We start from the raw sequence: 19,058 nt of genomic DNA, 5'->3' as shown, positions 1-19,058 counted from the left end.
GTGGCTCACGCCTGTAATCCTAGCTACTCAGGAGGCTGAGATCTGAGGATCGAGGTTCAAAGCCAGACCCCATAGGAAAGCCCATCAGATTTTTTTTTTGTCAGTTGTGGGGCTTGAACTCTGGGCCTGGGCCCTGTCCCTCAGCTCTTCAGCTCAAGGCAAGCGCTCTTGAACCACAGCACCACTTCTGGTTTTCTAGTGATTCTTCGGAGGTAAGAGTCTCATGGACTTTCCTGCCTGGGCTGGCTTTGAACGGTGATCCTTAGATCTCAGCCTCCTGAGTAGCTAGGATGACAGGCGTGAGCCACTGGCACCTGGTTGTCTATTAGATTCTTACCTCCAATAAATTACCAAAAAAGAAAAAAGCCATAAGTGGAGCTGTGACTCAAGGGGTAGAACATTAATCTTGACCCAAAAAGTTTAGGGAGGTACTCAAGCCCTGAGTTCAAGTCTTAGGACCAGAAAAAAAAAAGTTAAATAAGCAAGCACACTTCTATGTTTAACCCAGTGGCCAACACCCAGTGTTGACCTTACAGTAAAACAGCTGGTAATGTTGTTTCTGCAGTAAAAGGAAATCATTTAAAAAAAAATGTTGTCTTCCGTGTCTCCTTTTAAAGGAAAGGAATGACATTTGTCTCCATTGTCCTGAAGGCTCTCTGGTATCTCTTTAGGCTGGAAATATCTTCTGCACAGATCTGGCCTAGATTCGAAGTTGGCTTGTGTAGGTCAGACAGACATCTCCCGAAGCCTTTGGTTCCCAGAGCCTCAGCACAACACGTGTCCGAGTTCTGCACATTCTGGGTTTGCAGCCAAGGCCTGGGTGGTGTAGCTTCCTTCTGCAGCTGTAGTTTAAATGAGAAACAGTCTACCTCCTCAACAGGAATTTCAGAAGAATCCTAGATTTAGAAACGGGATTATTTTTTTCCCCTTTTATTGGCCATGAAGCTTGAACTCAGGGTCTGGGAGCTGTCTTTGAGCTCGTTTTGTTCAAGGCAAGAGCTCTACTACTCTAAGCCAACACGCCACTTACTGGTTTTTGAGTGGGTCGTTGGAGTGGGCGCTGGTGGCTCACACCTGTCATCCTAGCTACTCAGGAGGCTGAGATCTAAGGATCACGGTTCAAAGCCAGCCTACTCAGGAAAGTCCATGAGACTCTTCTCTCCAATGAACCATCAGAAAACCGGAAGTGGCGCTGTGGCTCAAGTGGTAGAGTGCTCGCCTTGAGCTGAAGAGCTGAGGGACAGCGCCCAGGCCCTGAGTTCAAGACCTACAACTGACAAAAACAAAAGACCAAAACAAAACAAAAAAAACTATGCATGCATTGGCTTGAGCTTGCTGGTTTGAGAATGGATGGGAGAATGACATGAATGTCCTTTGTAGAATGAGAGGCAGTCTATTGCACTGAATCCTGCTGGGTTCCTACGCTTCATGCCTGACATCTTAGCTACCTAGGAGGCTGAGATCTGAGGATCATGGTTCAAAGCCAGCCTGGGCAGGTAAGTGCATGAGATTCTTAGCTCCAGTAAACCACCAAAAAAAAAAATCTGGAAATGGAGATGTGGCTCAAGTGGTAGAGTGCTAGCCTTCAGCAAAACAAACCTCAGGAACAGTGCCCAAGCCCTGAGTTTAAGCCCAAGGATAAGGGAAAAAAGTCCTGTGTATTTCATTGAATGCTGATTTATGATAGGTATCTTTTTCATTCTCATGATCAGGTTTTTCAAAATCCTGGTCCTAGCTGATAGAACAGCGTATAGATCATGCGCACTTCATATTTTTTCGTATGTCTATTCTGCTTGCTAGGCAGGTGCTTTTACCACTTGAGCCACAACTCCCATAGTTGTTTTTTTTGGTCGGTCATGGGCCTTGAATTCTGGACTTGGGCGCTGTCCCTCAGCTCTTCAGCCCAAGGCAAGTGCTCTACCGCTTGAGCCACAGCACCACTTCTGGTTTTCTGGTGGTTCATTGGAGATAAGAGTCTCACGGACTTTTCCTGACCTGGGCTGGCTTTGAACCGTGGTCCTCAGATCTCAGTCTCCTGAGTAGCTAGGATGCCAGATGTGAGCCACTGGCGCCTGGCTAACTCCCATATTTTTTGCTTTATTTTTCAAATAGGGTCTTGTGTTTATGTGTAGGCTGGCTTGAACCATGAGCCTTCTACCTGTACCACCCCTTAGCTGGGGTTAAAGGCACATACCACCACAGCTGAGCTTATTGGTTGTGATGAAGGTTTCATGTTTTCTGGGCTACCCTTGACCCAGAATTCTCTTGATCTTGGCCTCTATTCCTAGCAACTTGGAAGATTGAGCTCTGAGGACCAATGTTCAAAGCCAGCCCAGGAAGACAAATCTGTTGATATTTTAACCTTCAATGAGCTAGCAAAAAGCCTGAGAAGCTGGGCGCTGGTGGCTCATGCCTGTCATCCTAGCTACTCAGGAGGCTGAGATCTGAGAATCGGGGTTCAAAGCCAGCCTGGGCAGAAAAGTCTGTGAGACTCTTATCTCCAATTAAGCACTCAGAAAATCAGAAGTGGCGCTGTGGCTCAAGTGGTAGAGTGCTCCCCTTGAGCTGAAGAGCTGAGGGACAGCGCCCAGGCCCAGAGTTCAAGCCCCAGGACTGACAAAAGAAGAAAATTAAAAGAGCCACCGGGGCCCAGTTTGGGGGTTCTTATATATATGAGTCTTGATTCCCAAATAGCATCTGTAGTGATCTTATTATTTTTCTTTTATTTATTTATTTATTTGTGGTTGTTGTTCTGATCTTATTATTTCAGTAGCTTGTTCAAAGAGGCTTTGACTCAACAAGCCAGATGAGGGGTACAATGCATCTTGTTCAAGTTCACCCCTTCCACCATTCTTCCCCTAGTTTTCCAACCCCACCCCACCTCCGAATACAATGATCTCCTCACCCCCCCCCCATGTTGATGCTTTTGTCTTTTTCAGATTTCAAGGTGGAGAATTTTCAGGTCCCAATATGAAAATGCTGGCCATTTTATTTCTTATTGCTGTTTGTTCCTACGTTTGTGAGAACCAAGATTCTGGTAAGGAAAACAAAATGGGGAGGATTCTTTCCCAATATTTTTACATATAACAACTAGATAAGTGAGTTGAACCCAATTTAATGATGTTCACCTTTTGATTTTGGTGCTAGCAAGGGTAGGTATTGAGAGACAGTTTTCTTTTTGCCAGTCTTGGGGCTTGAACTCAGGGCCTGGGCGCTGTCCCTGAGCATTTGCTCAAGGGGAGTGCTCTACCACTTGAGCCACAGTGCTACTTCTAGTCTTTTCTGTGTATGTGGAACTGAGGAATCGAACCCAGGGCTTCATGCATGCTAGACAAGCACTCTACCACTAAGCCACCTTCCCAGCCCCAAGAGACAGTTTTCTTGAAATTATATTGTGTTCCTTTGAAAATCCTAGACCTTATTCCTTAGTAACAACGAAAAGGCAAGAAAGGTGGCATTTTCTCTTCTGAGTCAACCCATTTCAGGTCTGCTGGCAGGTTACATAAAAGTTCTGTGACTCTTAGGTTCAGGTCTCAAAAATTTGTAATGTCCCTGCTGCTTCTGTGCCAAAAGTCTATCCTGGTTACATGTTTACATTTTTGTATTAACATGAGCAGTTGGCCTGTTTCTTGTAAAGAATATTCATTTTTCTTGTGTACACTCTGAAACGTTTCTAGCTGTCCACCATCAACAGCTGTGGTTAGCAGTTTATATTCAGTGGAATTAAAGTCAGAACATTTGGTCTGTCCTTGCTCAGTCCTGCCGCCTCTCACCAATTTTCTCCCATGCTGCCTCCTTTGGGGCCAGCACCTCCCAAAATGGCTTTTATGCTGACTTAAGGACTCTGGCCTTGGAAGCAAATTTATTATTTTCTAGTCCTGGGGCTGGAACTCAGGGCCTGGGCACTGTCTCTTGAGCTTCTTTTGCTCAAGGCTAACACTCTACGACTTGAGCCACAGCTCTACTTCTGGCTTTTTCGTGGTTCATTGGAGGTAAGAGTCTCTCAATTTTTCCCGTCCTGGCCTGGCTTTGAACCACAGTCCTCAGATCTCAACCTTCCAAGTAGCTAGGATGACAGACATGAGCCTACCAGCACCAGCCAATCAGCTAAATCTTTGCAAAAATGATCAGTGTAATTTTGGGATCCATTTCAACTGAGAAGGTCTATGAAAGAAATAGCCCAAGACCTACATCTTTTCCCTAGAGGAAAAAGTATAGTTTTAAGCCATTATTTTCCAGTCTATTTGGAAGTGGCTAAAAAAGAAAAAAGTAATTGAAAGAGAATTTTCTTCTTCTTTTTTAAATCATTGGCATGCTGGGTGCTGGTGGCTCACGCCTGTCATCCTAGCTACTCAGGAGGCTGAGATCTGAGGATCGCGGTTCAAAGCCAGCCCGGGCAAGGAAAGTCTGTGAGACTCTGATCTCCAAAAACCACTCAGAAAACCTGAAGTAGCACTGTGGCTCAAGTGGTAGAGCGTTTGCCTTGAGCTAGAGAGCTGAGGGACAGCTCCCAGGCCCAGAGTTCAAGCCCCACAACCGACCAAAAAAAAAAAAAAACAAACCCAAAAAATCATTGGCATGAAACATTTTTGTTTGTGTTCCTGGTGATACAGGCCCTGAGTATGCAGACGTGGTGTTTCTGGTGGATAGCTCCGATCACCTGGGAATTAAATCCTTCCCTCTGGTGAAAGCATTCATCAACAAAATGATCAACAGTATCCCCATTGAACCCAACAAATACCGTGTGGCGTTGGCCCAGTACAGCAATACCATGCACAGTGAGTTCCACCTGAACACCTTTCGGAGCAGAAATCCCATGCTCAACCACCTCAAGAAGAACGTGAGCTTCCTTGGCGGTTCCCTGAAGATAGGAAATGCCTTGCAGCAAGCGCACCAGACTTATTTCTCTGGGCCTGCCAATGGGAGAGATAAGAGGCAGTTTCCCCCCATTTTGGTGGTGCTGGCTTCGGCAGCGTCTGAGGATGATGTGGAAGAGCCTTCCAAGGCCCTACAGCGAGATGGGGTGAAAATCATCTCCGTGGGGCTGCAGAAAGCATCTGAGGAAAACCTGAAGCTCATGGCCACCCCGGGGTTGCACGTCCACCTCCGGACCGCCAGGGAGCTCAGTACCTTCTCCCAGAACATGACCGAGATCATCCAGGCTGCCATCAAGCATCAAGATGGAGCAGCTGATGACATCCTTGTAGAAGGTAGGCCTTGGGGCTGCATGCGTGAGAATGCTGGGAAAATCCTCCTGATGCTGGTAATCACGCCTGTCTTCCTAGCTACTCAGGGAGGCTGAGATCTGAGGATCACAGTTCAAAGCCAGCCTAGGCAGGAAAAGTCTATGAGACTCTGATCTCCAGTGAACCAACAGAAAACCAGAAGTGACGCTGTGGTTCAAGTGGTAGAGCGCTCGCCTTGAGCTGAAGAGCTGAAGGACAGTGCCCAGGCCCAGAGTTCAAGCCCCATGACTGACAAAAAACAAAAACCATACAAGAAAAACAAGCTAAGGTAAGTTAGTAACTAAGGCAATTTATTATTATTGTTGTTATTATTCAGAGGGGTTACCACTACATTAGTCAGGTAACAGGTATAGTTGTTAGCAGTAATTTAAATTTTAAAACAAACTCATATTAACCAACTTTATAGAAAGCGAGTAACATTTTCCTAAAATTAAAATGAAGACTTGGTGAGGAAAAAAGAATTATAACACCGTGACAGCAGAAAATTAAGTCTAAGGTCCTGTATGACTTCACATGACTCATTTTCTTTTCTTTTAAAAAAAATTAACCATTATGAAGTTCATTTCTGCATAGCTCAGATATAGCCATAGTTCAAACACAGTGATGCATTCTTTTTACAATGGTTATTACAGTTTCGTGAGTCAGGTAATGAGTACATTTCTTTTTTTGGTCGTGGGGCTTGAACTCTGGGCCTGGGCGCTGTCCCACAGCTCTTCAGCTCAAGGCAACTGCTCTACCACTTGAGCCACAGCCCCACTTCTGGTTTTCTAATGGTTTATTGGAGATAAGAGTCTCACGGACTTTCCTGCTTGGGCTGGCTTTGAACCGTGAGCCTCAGATTTCAGCCCCCTGAATAGGATGACAGGTGTGAGCCACCGACGCCCGGCTTTCTGTTTCATTTGAAGATAGGGTCTCCATTTTTTCTTTTTCCCAAATGAGTCTGGATTACAGTCTTTCTACCTATGGCCTCCTTTGTAGCTGGGCTGACACAAGTTTTTTAAAATTTAAACTTAAATTTTGCCAGTCTTGGGGCTTGAACTCAGGGCCTGGGTGCTGTCCCTGAGCTTCTTGTACTCAATACTAGCACTGTACCACTCAAGCCACAGCGCCACTTCTGGCTTTTCCTGTGTGTGTGGTACTGAAGAATCGAACCCAGGGCTTCATGCATGCTAGGTGAGCACTACCACTGAGCCACCTCCCTGCCCTGGGCTGACAGAAGTCCGCACCCTACTCCTTGCTTATTTGCTTATATGATCAAGTCCTGTTTACATTATTATTATTTTGCTTGGGCTGACCTCCAAATGCAATCCTCCTTTTTCTCTGCCTCCCCCAGTAGCTGGGATTATAAGCTTGAGCTACGGTACCTGGATTCCTCTTTGTTTCCATATACCCCTGAGTTTGGCTGGGGTTCAGTAGAGAGAGTGAGCCTGGCGTTAAACCTGTCCATTTCATTCCTCTCCACGCAGTGTGCCAAGGTCCTTTGGTAGCCGATCTGGTTTTCCTGCTGGACATGTCCCTCAACGACAGCCAGGAGAATCTTGACTCCCTGAAAGCCTTCCTGGAGGAGAGCGTAGCTGCCCTGGACGTAAAGGCAAGCTGCACGCGGGTTGGCCTGGTGGTTTACAGCAACGAGACCCGAGTCATCAGCCATCTGAGCGCAGGCCTGAATAAGTCAGAAGTTCTCCAGCACATAGAAGACCTGGTGCCGGAGCCGGGGCCGGCCTACACGGGGGCTGCCATCAGGAAAACCAGGAAGGAAGTGTTCAACATCCAGAGGGGCAGCCGGAAGCAGCAGGGGGTCCCCCAGATCGCCGTGCTGGTGACCCACCGAGCGTCGGAGGACAATATCACCAAGGCAGCCGCTAGCCTTCGCAGAGAGGGCGTCACCATCTTCGCCATGGGCGTGGCAGATGCCAGCCAATCCCAGCTGGAGAAAGTGGCCTCCCACCCTGCCGGCCAGCACCTGTCCATGCTGAGTACTTTCTCCGACCTGGCGGCCCACAACCAGACGTTCCTGAAGAAGCTCCGGAAGCAGATCACCCACAGCGTGACCGTGCTGTCGGAAAGGACACAGTCCCTGAAGTCTGGTGAGGCCTGGGCAGGCCGCTAGCAGTTTGTAACCTTCTTCCCTTCCTTCCTTCCTTCGTGGTCTTGGGAACATCAGTGGCTCCCGCCTGTCATCCTAGCTACTCAGGAGGCTGAGATCTGAGGATCACGGTTCAAAGCCAGCCCCCCCGGGGAAGGAAAGTCTGTGAGACTCTGATCTCCAGTGGACCACCAGAAAACCAGAAGTGGTGCTGTGGTTCAAGTGGTAGAGCACCTGCCTTGAGCTGAAGAGCTGAGGGACAGCGCCCAGGCCCACGGTTCAAGTCCCATGACTGACCAAAATAAATAAATAAAAATGGGGCTGGTGGGAACGAAACAGTTGGACAGAAGGAGTTACTCCTTTTTAGCCTCAGGATTTAATCTGGTACTCTTGGCTGCTAGGATTATAGGCAAAAGTCACCAGTGCCCAGCTTTATATTTTGTGTGTGTGTATCTGTCTGTAAATACTTCACCATGTGCTACATTCCCAGCTCTCTTTTCCTTCCTCTCCTTCCCTTATACCCAAATTCCAACATAGGGAATAAATGAAGTTTAGACAGAAGATAAACACTTGATTAAGTACCAGTCAAGTCTGCAGTTTAGAGAGGAGACAGGGTGATGTATTTTGTCTGGATGCTCTCTGCATGGGCCCCCATGTATGTTATATAAATATTTCTACGGAGGGGTATATACATTCATGTGCATGTATAAATTCTGCAGCAAATATTTATATCATGCTTCCTCTGGATATGTCTTAGATGGGGTCACCATAATTGTGTGGGCGCTGTCCCTGAGGCACATCAGCTCAAGGCGAGTGCTCTACCACTTGAGCCACAGCGTCACTTCCAGTTTTCTGAGTAGTTACTTGGAGATCAGAGGCTCACGGACTTTCCTGCCTGGGCTGGCTTTGAACCATGATTCTCAGCTCTCAGCCTCCTGAGTAGCTAGGATGACAGGTGTGAGCCACCAGCGCCCAGCATGAGTGAAGAATCATATTTGACAGTAAAGCTGGGCTCTTCCTGTTTATCCAGATTCATGACACGGCTCTAGATAAATGATCTTGAAGGAATCAGACGTGATTGTATTTGCTCCAATAAATGCTAAGATTCCCAGATTCCCCCCTCCACCCCACCACCCTCCAATTCTGGCCTAGCAGAGCAAGTAGCCTGTGTTAAAAGCCCTTTCTTGTTTTCTGTGCATTTTCCCTCTCTGAACCCCCTTTCCCCCTTCTGGTCCTATTTCAGCTTGCGTGGACACCGAGGAAGCTGACATCTATCTACTGATCGATGGCTCGGGGGACATCCAGGCGGCAGACTTCCACGAGATGAAGTCCTTCCTGTCCGAGGTGGTAGGGATGTTCAACATCGCTCCCCACAAGGTACGAGTTGGGGCCGTTCAGTACGCGGACAGCTGGGACTTAGAATTTGAGATCGACAAGTACTCCAGCAAGCAGGACCTGGGGAAAGCCATCGAAAACATCCGTCAGATGGGGGGCCGAACCCACACAGGGGCGGCCCTGAACTTTACCCTGAAGCTGTTGCAAGAGGCCAAGAAGCAACGGGGAAACAAAGTGCCCTGTCACCTGGTGGTGCTTACCAGCGGCATGTCGGAGGATAGCGTCTTGGAGCCTGCACACAGACTGAGAAATCAGAACATCCGGGTCTACGCCATCGGCGTCGGGGAAGCCAACCAAACCCAGCTGCAAGAACTGGCAGGCGAGGAGAAGAGGGTGTACTACGTGCACGACTTTGACGCCCTGAAGGACATTCGCAATCAGGTGGTACAGGAGATCTGTGCCGAGGAAGGTAGGAGAGGCCCCCCTGGATTTCAGTGCTCATGTGCATGCCGGTTAGGTTAGGCTTTGGTGCTGTTGGAAGAGCATCTGGCTCACACCTGTAATCCCAGCCACTCAAGAGGCTGAGATCAGAGGATCGCCGTTCGAAGCCAGCCCAGATGGTAAAGTCTGTTGAAACTCTTGTCTCCAGTCCACCAGCCGGAAGTTGCAATTGGGGCTGTGGCTCAAGTAGTAGAACACCAGCCTTAAATGAAAGAGCTAAGCCAGACTATGAGGCTCGAGTTGTTGCTTTTGTTGTTGGTCGGTCATGGGGCTTGAACTCTGGGCCTAGGCGCTGTCCCTAAGTTCTTCAAGTCAAGGCAAGCGCTCTACCACTTGGGCCACAGCACCACTTGTGGTTTTCTGGTGGCTCATTGGAAATGAACCTCATGGATTTTCCTGCCCGGGCTGGCTTTAAACCACGATCCTCAGATCTCAGCCTCCTGAGTAGCTAGGATGACAGGCGTGAGCCACCGGTGCCTGATGAGGCTCTAGTTTTAATGTCAACACCAGCATACAAACGCATACATACTTACAGGAAGGAATTGCTTCAAATATCACTGTTTAGATATTAATATCACTAGATATTAAAGCAGCATGACAAGAGGCTCTTAGTTGTATTCTAGAGAGCATAATTATACAAGTCAACCCAGCTTCGCATAGGAACAAATACTTATTGTGTGTGTGTGCGTGTGCATTGGTCGGTCGGTCCTGGGGCTTGAACTCACACCTTGGGTGCTGTCCCTGAGCTTTGCTGCTTAGGACGAGCACTCTACCAAGTGAGCCATGCCTCTTACTGGTGTTTTAGTGGTTCATTGGAGAAGAGTCTCACGGACTTTCCTACTCAGGCTGGCTTCTAAGCAAGATCCTCAGATCTCAGCCTCTTGGGGTAGTTAGTGGACACGTGTGAGCCACCGGTGCCCCGCTCTTTTATTGTCTTTTTTTCTTTTTTTGTTGGTTGTGGGGCCTGAACTCTGGGCCTGGGCGCTGTCCCTCAACATTTCAGCTCAAGGCGAGTGCTCTACCACTTGAACCACAGCATCATTTCCAGCTTTTTCTGCTTATGTGGTGCTGAGGAATGGAACCCAGGGCCTCATGCATGCAAGGCAAGCGCTCTACCACTGAGCCACCTTCCCAGCCCTTCTCTTTCTTTCTGGTTGGTTGTGGGGCTTGAATTGAGGGCCTGGGTGCTGTCCCTAAGCTTTTTTGCTCAAGGCCAGCACTCTATCTCTTTGAACCAGTTTTCTGGTCGTTTATTGGAGATAAGAGTCTCACAGACTTTCCTGCCCAGGCTGGCTTTCAACCATGATCCTCGGATCTCAGCCTCCTGAGCAGCTAGGATGACAGGCGTGAGCCACTAGCACCTGGCTTATTTGCCTTTCTTTGTTTTTTTTTTTTTAACTTTCCTACTAGGTATCACTGCTGAGCACCTTCTTCAAAATAGAATTCTTAGTGACTCAGATTTTTGAATAGACTTGATTAACACCCCGATGTCTTCCCTCACAGCCTGTAAGGACATGAAAGCTGACATCATGTTTCTGGTGGATAGTTCCGGCAGCATCGGGCCTGAAAACTTCAGCAAAATGAAAATCTTCATGAAGAATCTAGTGAGCAGGTCTCAGATCGGGGCGGACAGGGTTCAGGTTGGTGTGGTCCAGTTCAGTGACGTCAACAGGGAAGAGTTTCAGCTGGGCACGTTCAGCACCCAAAGCGACATCTCCAACGCCATAGACCAGATGGCTCACATCGGAGAAACTACCTTGACCGGAAGCGCCCTGACCTTCGTGGCCCAGTACTTCAGCCCCACCAAGGGGGCTCGGCCCGGAGTCAGGAAGTTTCTTCTCCTCATCACAGACGGTGAAGCTCAGGACGCAGTGAAGGAGCCGGCCGAAGCACTGCGACAAGATGGCGTCATTATCTACTCTGTAGGAGTCTTCGGCTCCAATGTCACCCAACTGGAGGAGATCAGTGGGAGGCCCGAGATGGTTTTTTATGTGGAGAACTTTGATATTCTGCAACACATCGAAGATGACCTTGTGCTGGGCATATGCAGTCCCCAGGAAGGTGAGCCTGGGCCTAGTCACATCTTGAACTTTCTCTCCAAAGGCTGTGTCTGGAGGGGGGGGCGGTTGAGGGGAGTACTGGGAGTTGAACTCAGGACTTTATGCTTAATAAGCAGCTACTCTACCATTTTACCTCTTCTTCCAGCTCTACCCTTTTTTGTTGTTGTTGTCGTGGGTCAAAGGGCTTGAACCCTGGGCCTGGGCGCTGTCCCTAAGCTCTTCAGTTCAAGGCAAGTGCTCTACCACTTGAACCACAGCGTCACTTTCCGTTTTCTGGAGATCAGAGTCTCACTGATTTTCCTGCCTGGACTGGCTTTCTAACTGTGATCCTCAGATCTCAGCCTCCTGAGTAGCTAGAATGACAGGCTTGAGCCACCAACAGTTGACTTTTTTTTTTTTGCCAGTCCTGGGGCTTGAACTCAGGGCCTGGGCACTGTCCCCGAGCTGCTTTTGCTCAAGGCCAGCGCTCTACCACGTGAGCCACAGCCCTACTTCTGGCTGTTTCTGTTTATAGGGTCCTGAGGAATTGAACCCAGGGCTTCATGCATGCTAGGGAAGCACTCTACCATTTGAGCCACTTTCCCAGCCCCCACCTTCTTTTTTTCTTTTTTAATATTTATTTATTTTTGGGTCTGGTTGTGGGGCCTGAACTCTGGGTCTGGGCACTGTTCCTCAGCTCTTCAGCTCAAGGCCAGCATTCTACCACTTGAGCCACAGCCCCACTTCTGGCTTTTTCTATGTATGTGGTACTGAGGACTCAAACTCAGGTCTTCATGCATGCTAGGCAAGCACTCTACCACTGAGCTGCCTTCCCAGCCCCTATAAAAGATAACATTTTAACTAGCAAGCAACATCATGTGCACATATGCAGAACCGAAAAGGTGCATGTATTTAAAGTCAATATTAATTGTGTAGTATGGATCAATTATGACTCAGAGGAAGCGTATTTGCTGGGTTTATTTATTTTTTGTTGGTCATGGGGCTTGAACCCTGGGTCTGAGCACTGTCTCTCAGCTCTTCAGCTCAAGGCGAGCGCCACTTCCGGCTTTTTCCGGTTATGTGGTGCTGAGGAATCGAACCCAGGGCCTTATGTATGCAAGGCGAGCGCTCTACCACTGAGCCACCTTCCCAGCTCCTTGCTGGGTTTATTTAAGGCTTTTCCACTAAACGCAGGCAGTCCTGCTAGTTCATTGCTCGGCAAACACCAGGCCATTTGCTCTTAACCATTAGTCGCTGGAGAGGCCAGTGCCATGTGTAGCTCCCTCCTCCAACAACTCCAACTCCCACCGCAGCACACCAAGATCTGGAAAGAACACAGTGACTTTATGATATTCTTCTGAGTAACTGGAACAGAACGGGAGGTTACTGAAATTTGGAAATGAGAAGAATCAAGTATTCACTGATTTATTGAGGCTTTTATGCTAGACACAAAGAAGGAATTGCACAGAGGTTCCTTCAAAGGTAAATGAGGTCGTGACTCTTCCTTTGATCCTACAAGAGGATTAGAAATGGTTGAATGTAGCTGGGCGTGGTGGCTCACGCCTGTCATCCTAGCTCCCCAGGAGGCTGAGATCTGAGGATCACAGTTCAAAGCCAGCCCGGGCAGGAAAGCCTGTGAAACTCTTATCTCCATTAAACCACTCAGAAAACCAGAAGTGGTGCTGTGGCTCAAGTGGTAGAGCACTGGCCTTGAGCTGAAGAGCTGAGGGACAGTGCCCAGGCCCAGAGTTCAGGCCCTATCACCAATCAAAAAAAAAAAAAAAGAAAAAACAAACAACAACAACCCACCCAAAGAACCCAATGCTGACTATGAGCCTAATAACAGAGGCCCTCTGCAAAATTTCTAGAAGGAGATGGAACTTATTGGAGTTCTAAGGGAGGAAAACTTCTTTCAAGTCACAGTTCCATTAACTCCCACTAAAACATTTGATAAGACCTGGTCTGTGTTTCGTAGGAAAAAGAAAGGAGTCTTCTTGGCCTTTTATTCCTTGGTAATTCCATCCGTAATAAATACAAACTCTCGGCCACTTGGCAACCTTCAAGCAGTCTTAGCCCCACGTCTCCTATGGGATGGCAGCTGGCTTCACAGCTCACCAAAGGGCCGCGAGCGATCTGGGATCTTTTGGTGAAATCAGCTTTTCTGAAGAATCAGGTCTTAGGGCTTTGTCCACATGGCTTTGCGGACAGTGGTAAGGAGCTTTGGTTTTCTCATGTTCAGCAGCTTACCACGTGGCCTCCTTGTGACTTCTTAGGAAAGAAGAAAATGTAGGAGGCTTGTGTGTATGTGGTGTGGGGGGAAATACTTTCTGACAGTTCTGTTTCTCAGGAACGGTTGACATCATGTTTGGATCCTAGGTCTGGATCAAGATGGCGCCATATTAGGACGGGATGATTAACCGTCTTTCAATCCCTCTTCTCCAACTTGGCATGGCTGAATTCCTTTCTGTGGGCCACCGTGTTCTTCCTGTGTGCTTTTCCCTGGCATTGACCTCCACTTTCAAACACCGAGGAAGACGGTGGGGCTAGGGCCACTGAGTGAGGCCGAATGAGAAATGAGTTCATTTGTATGATGAGGTCCAATCATACAAAGCGATCTTTGAAGAAAGTCAAAAAGGGAGAAATTAGAAGCTTCCAACTGAGCTACGCGAGAACCATAAAAAAAAAAAAGAGAGAATGGCCAAATTCATTTTTATTTGGTCATTTCCCCCAAGGTTTAGTTGGAGAGTAAAGTTTCAAGATCCCTAGGTCTTAAAAAAAAAAGACAATATTTAAATAAATGAAAACACATGTTGGAGGAACCCGTTATAGGAGAAAAATGACACGGAACTGTGATTTTCCTTTTAGCCCCAAAGATTTAGGAATCCTTCTTGCCTTCCCTCCCTTCTTTTTCTCCCTCCCTCCCCTCCTCCCTCCCCTCCTTCCTTCCTTTCTCCTTCCCTCCCCCTTCCTTCCTTCCCCTCCTCTACTTCCTTCCTTCCTCCCTCCCTCCCTCCTCTCCTCTACTCCTTCCCGCCCTTCCCCTTTCTGTCCTTCCTTCTTTCCTTCCTCCCTCCCTTCCCTCTTCCCTTCCCCCTTCCCTTTCCTTTCCTTCCCTTCTGTCTTCCCTTCCCCCTTCCCTTCCTTCTTCCCTTCCCTCTCCAAATTTCCTTCTCCTATCCCTACCTTCCTTCTTTACTCCATGTCTTTCTCTCTTTCCCTCTGCTCCTTCCCTTTCCCTCCCCTTTCCTTCTTTCTGTGCCCTGGCACTGTCCCATAACTTTTTATTTATTTATGTTGCCAGTCCTGGGGCCTGGGCACTGTCCCTGAGTTTCTTTTACTCAAGGCTAGCATTCTACCACTTGAGCCACGGCGCCACTTCTGGCTTTTGCTGTGTATGTGGTACAGGGGAATCATGCATGCTAGGCAAGCTTCATGCATGCTAGGCAAGCACTCTACCACTAAGCCACCTTCCCAGTGGCTCCCCCCCTCCAACTTTTTCATTCAGGGCTGGTACTCTACCACTTGAGCCATACCTCCACTTTGGGATTTTTGCTAGTTCATTGGAGATAAGAGTCTCAAGGACTTTCCTGCCTAGGCTCACTTCAAACCTTGCTCCTCAGATCTCAACCACTTGAGTAGCTGGGACGTCAAGGGTGAGCCACCGGTGCCTGGCTCCACCAGAAATGTAAGAACAAAGTGGAAGGCATCTCCCATGCTACCCAGAGCTGGTGTCAGCTGATTTCCGTCCCCGCCCCCCTTCTCTTCCAGAATGCAAGCGGATTGAAGTTTTAGACGTCGTGTTCGTGATCGACAGCTCGGGCAGCATTGACCATGACGAATATAGCATCATGAAAGATTTTATGATCGGCTTGGTAAGGAAGGCCGACGTGGGCAAGAACCAAGTCCGGTTTGGCGCTCTGAAATACGCCGACGACCCCGAAGTGCTCTTTTACCTGAATGCCCTGGACACGAAATCAGAGGTGATTTCCACCATCCAGCACGATCAACCTATGGGGGGCAACACGTACACGGCCGAAGCGCTGGCCTTCTCCGATCACATGTTCACCGAGGCCCGGGGCAGCCGTTTGCACCAGGGAGTCCCCCAAATCCTCATGGTGATCACCGACGGGGAATCCCACGACGCCGAGAAACTCAACACCACGGCCAAGGGCCTGCGGGATAAAGGCATCGTGGTGCTGGCCGTGGGCATCGCGGGTGCCAACCCCGTGGAGCTGCTGGCCATGGCCGGGTCACAGGACAGGTACTACTTCGTGGAGACTTTTGGAGGCCTCCAGGGTATCTTTTCGGACGTGTCTGCCAGCGTGTGCAACTCTTCTAAAGTAGGTAAGGCTCCCAACACCTTCTCCAGAGAGAAAATAAGGGCCAGGATGGGTTGGAAAACTTAGCACGGGACCAAGTAGCAAGCTTTAGAAAGAGCTCCAGGATGGTTGGATAGATCACCTATGTCTGTCTGCCTCCCTTCCCCTCTCCTCCCCTTCCCTCCCTCTATCTTTCTTTTTCTTTTTTTTTAAACTCAGGGCCTAATACTCTTGCTTGCTTTTTTTTTTTTCTTCTTTTATTGTGTTGAGCCTGAGCACTGTCCCTGAGCCTTTCTGCTCAAGGTGAGTTAGTGCACTTGAGCCACAACCCCGCTTCCAGACTTTTTTTTTTTTCTTTTTTGCTGGTTCATTGGAGATAAGAGGCTCAAGGTCTTTCCCTAACCAGGCTGACTTGAACCTGCCCTGCTCAGATCTCAGCCTCCTTAAGTAGCTAGGATGACAGGTGTGAGCCATTGGAGCCTGGCTGAACATATTTTTCATTAAATGAGTTGCTATTCGTCCAGCAGTGCCAACATCTGGGTACAGTTCCTTTGTAAAATCATTTGGCTTCTCTAGTTTTCTTTTTCTTTTTTTTTTTTTGGTAAGTCGTGAGGCTTGAACTCTGTGTCTGGGCACTGTCCCTCAGCTCTTCAACTCAAGGCGAGTGCTATACCACTTGAGCCACAGTGCCGCTTCCGGTTTTCTGGTGGTTCATTGAAGATCAGAATCTCATGGACTTTCCTGCCCAGGCTGGCTTTGAACCATGATCCTCAGATCTCAGCCTCCTGAGTAGCTAGGATGACAGGTGTGAGCCACTAGTACCCCGGCTGCTTGTCTAGTTTTCCTATGCCTTGTCTCCTGGAAATGTTTTGTTTTTTTCTTTTGACCAAACTAACAAAATCTCTCTGGATCTTACTAAAAACAACAATTTTTTTTTCACCTCTTGGTGATGAATAGCTAAAATTTGATCTATTCCTCTCAAGTGTCCTTGGAAAGTTGACATCTATTTTTGTGTTTCTAATTGGAAGTTCTCCTTGAAGCAGGAAAACAGTACTTACTCGTGGTTCATTGGAGATACGAGTCTCACAGACTTTCCTGCCTAGGTCTAGCTTTGAACTGAAATCCTCAGATCTCAGCCTCCTGAGTAGCTAGGATGACAGGCATGAGCCACCGGCGCCCACCTCATATTCTTTTTATATTTTCTATGTTAATACAGGGAAGGCATCGTACTATATTGTGTTGTGTACTCAAGAATATTTTCTCTAAAATAGGTAGTTTTGTTTTGTTTTGTTTTGGTCTCCATGCACCACAAAGACGGCTGATATAAGATGAAGCCAAATAGATACGCATCAGAAATCATGCTTTTACACTCTCCCCTCACTTCTTCCTTCAAAATCGAGAAAAAAATTTATTGCTCAACTAACCAAAGAGGCTAAGTCAATAATACACACCATCTGTTTCTATTTGAATCCCTACATGGATAAATGTCATTATTAATTATTATTAATTATTATTATATGCTATGTTACTACTAATCGTAGGCTTTCCAGAAACTTTAAAGATAACAAGTTTGTGTGTGTGTGTGTCATTCCATAACTAGTTCTCTGATTTTGCAGAAATGAAAATAGTGTAATACCAAAGTGGACAGGCCAAGAAAAATAGAAAAGGCCACGTGAGTGGTTTATCTCTTGTTGCCTTTTTAAAAGAATTCTTTGGACTTATTTCCTATCCAATTAAGTGCTTCACATGCTAGCATAAGATAAGACACTGCTTTGAGAAACATGATTTATTATGTATGAATTTATTTTTGTCGGTTGTGGGGCTTGAACTCTGGACCTCGGCGCTGTCCCTGAGCTCTTCAGCCCAAGGCGAGCGCTCTACCACTTGAACCACAGCACCACTTCTGGCTTTTTCTGCTTATGTGGTGCTGAGGAATCGAACTCAGAGCCTCATGCATGTGAGGCAAGCACTCTACCACTAGCCACCTTCCCAGCCCATATCGTTTATTTTTAAATTAAAATATTATCTGGTGGCTAGTGGCTCATGCCTACAATGGTAGCTACTCAGGAGGCTGAGATCTGAGGATCACAGTTCTAAAGCTAGTCTGGGCAGAAAAATCCATGAGACTCTTTATCTCCAATTAACCACCAGAAAACTGGAAGTGGGATTGTGGTTCAAAATGGTAGAGCACTACCTTTGAGTACAAAAGCTCAGGGACAGTGCCCAGGTCCTGAGTTCAAGCCCCGCAATTGACCATAAAAATAAAAAGAAACTTATCAACATTAATTAGTTGAACAAAGGGGGAGTATTCACATTACCATACATGAGAACAATAGATTTCTAGCAACACCCTCCATTCAAATTACTGTCCAATATTCTTTCCTCCTTTAAGTTTAATTTTTGGTGTGCTAGTACTAGACCTTGAACTCAGGGCCTAGGTGCTATCTTTCAGCTTTTTCATTCAAGGCTGGTACCACTTGAGCTATATCTCCATTTCTGGGTTTTTGTCAGTTAATTGGAGAGAAGAGACCCACGGGCTTTCCTGCCCAGGTAGCTTCAAACTACGATCCTCAGATCTCAGCCTCCTGAGTCACTAGGAGCACAGACGTGAGCCACCGGTGCCCAACATTGTTCTTTTCATATGTGCAAATAAACCGAGACCTCATTTTACCCTCTTCATCGAAATCATTTCTATGTAGATGCAAATACTTACTCCTGAGGGGTGAAAGAAGTCACGGCTCCTGCTGCTAATTTGCTCTCTGCCTTCCTTTTCTAGACTGTGATATTGACAAGGTAGACTTGGTGTTCCTCATGGATGGATCCAACAGCATCCACCCAGAGGACTTCAAGAAGATGAAGGCATTTCTCACGTCGGTCGTTGATGACTTTGACGTCGGCCTCAACAGGGTGCAGATAGGCGTGGCCCAGTTTAGCCACACGTACCGCCCCGAGTTTACCCTGGGCACCTTCACGGGCAGAAAGAAGATCGGGCTGGAGATCGAGAAGATCCAGCAGATTTTCGGGTACACTCACATTGGGGCTGCGCTCCGGCAGGTGGCTCGTTACTTCCAGCCAGACACGGGGAGTCGGATCCAGGAAGGTACTGCGCAGGTGCTGCTGGTCCTCACCGATGGCCAGTCCCAAGACGACGTGGCCCCGGCCGCCCTGGAGCTGAGACACCAGGGTATCACCATCTACTCCGTGGGCATCGGGGACGTGGACCACCAGCAGCTCTTGCAGATCACCGGCTCGGCCGACCGGAAGCTGACAGTTCATAATTTCGATGAACTGAGAAAGGTGAAGAAGAGGATCGTTCGCAACATTTGCACATCGGGGGGCGAGAGCAGTAAGTATTTCATAAAGGTTCCATATATATATCTCTATATATGTACATATGTAAAATGTCCCTTCTGTCTTCCCGGACATTTTCCTCCCCTCCAGAGCTTTTCCTAAAGTCGCTGGGAGAATTTCGATTGGTTGGCTCCGATTGGAATGGGAGCTTTTTCCACAGTTGTGTGTGTGTGTGTGTGTG

At 47.7% G+C, this 19,058-nt stretch overlaps 1 protein-coding gene across 1 annotated transcript in view; it reads left to right on the top strand.

The window, feature by feature from the left end:
- Nucleotides 1-2,976: 2,976 nt before the first annotated feature.
- Col6a6 (collagen, type VI, alpha 6) overlaps nt 2,977-19,058 on the top strand; it is a 54,330-nt gene continuing 38,248 nt past the window's right edge. The window contains exons 1-7 of the mRNA XM_013028214.1: nt 2,977-3,037; nt 4,614-5,210; nt 6,713-7,333; nt 8,576-9,136; nt 10,672-11,229; nt 14,976-15,551; nt 18,303-18,872. Coding sequence (XP_012883668.1) covers nt 2,977-3,037; nt 4,614-5,210; nt 6,713-7,333; nt 8,576-9,136; nt 10,672-11,229; nt 14,976-15,551; nt 18,303-18,872 — 3,544 coding nt within the window. The remainder of the gene's footprint in view (nt 3,038-4,613; nt 5,211-6,712; nt 7,334-8,575; nt 9,137-10,671; nt 11,230-14,975; nt 15,552-18,302; nt 18,873-19,058) is intronic.

The sequence above is a fragment of the Dipodomys ordii genome, unplaced genomic scaffold (genome assembly GCF_000151885.1).
Source record: "Dipodomys ordii isolate 6190 unplaced genomic scaffold, Dord_2.0 Scaffold107, whole genome shotgun sequence".
Taxonomy (NCBI): Eukaryota; Metazoa; Chordata; class Mammalia; order Rodentia; family Heteromyidae; genus Dipodomys; species Dipodomys ordii.
This window is presented reverse-complemented; position numbering and strand designations above follow the sequence as displayed.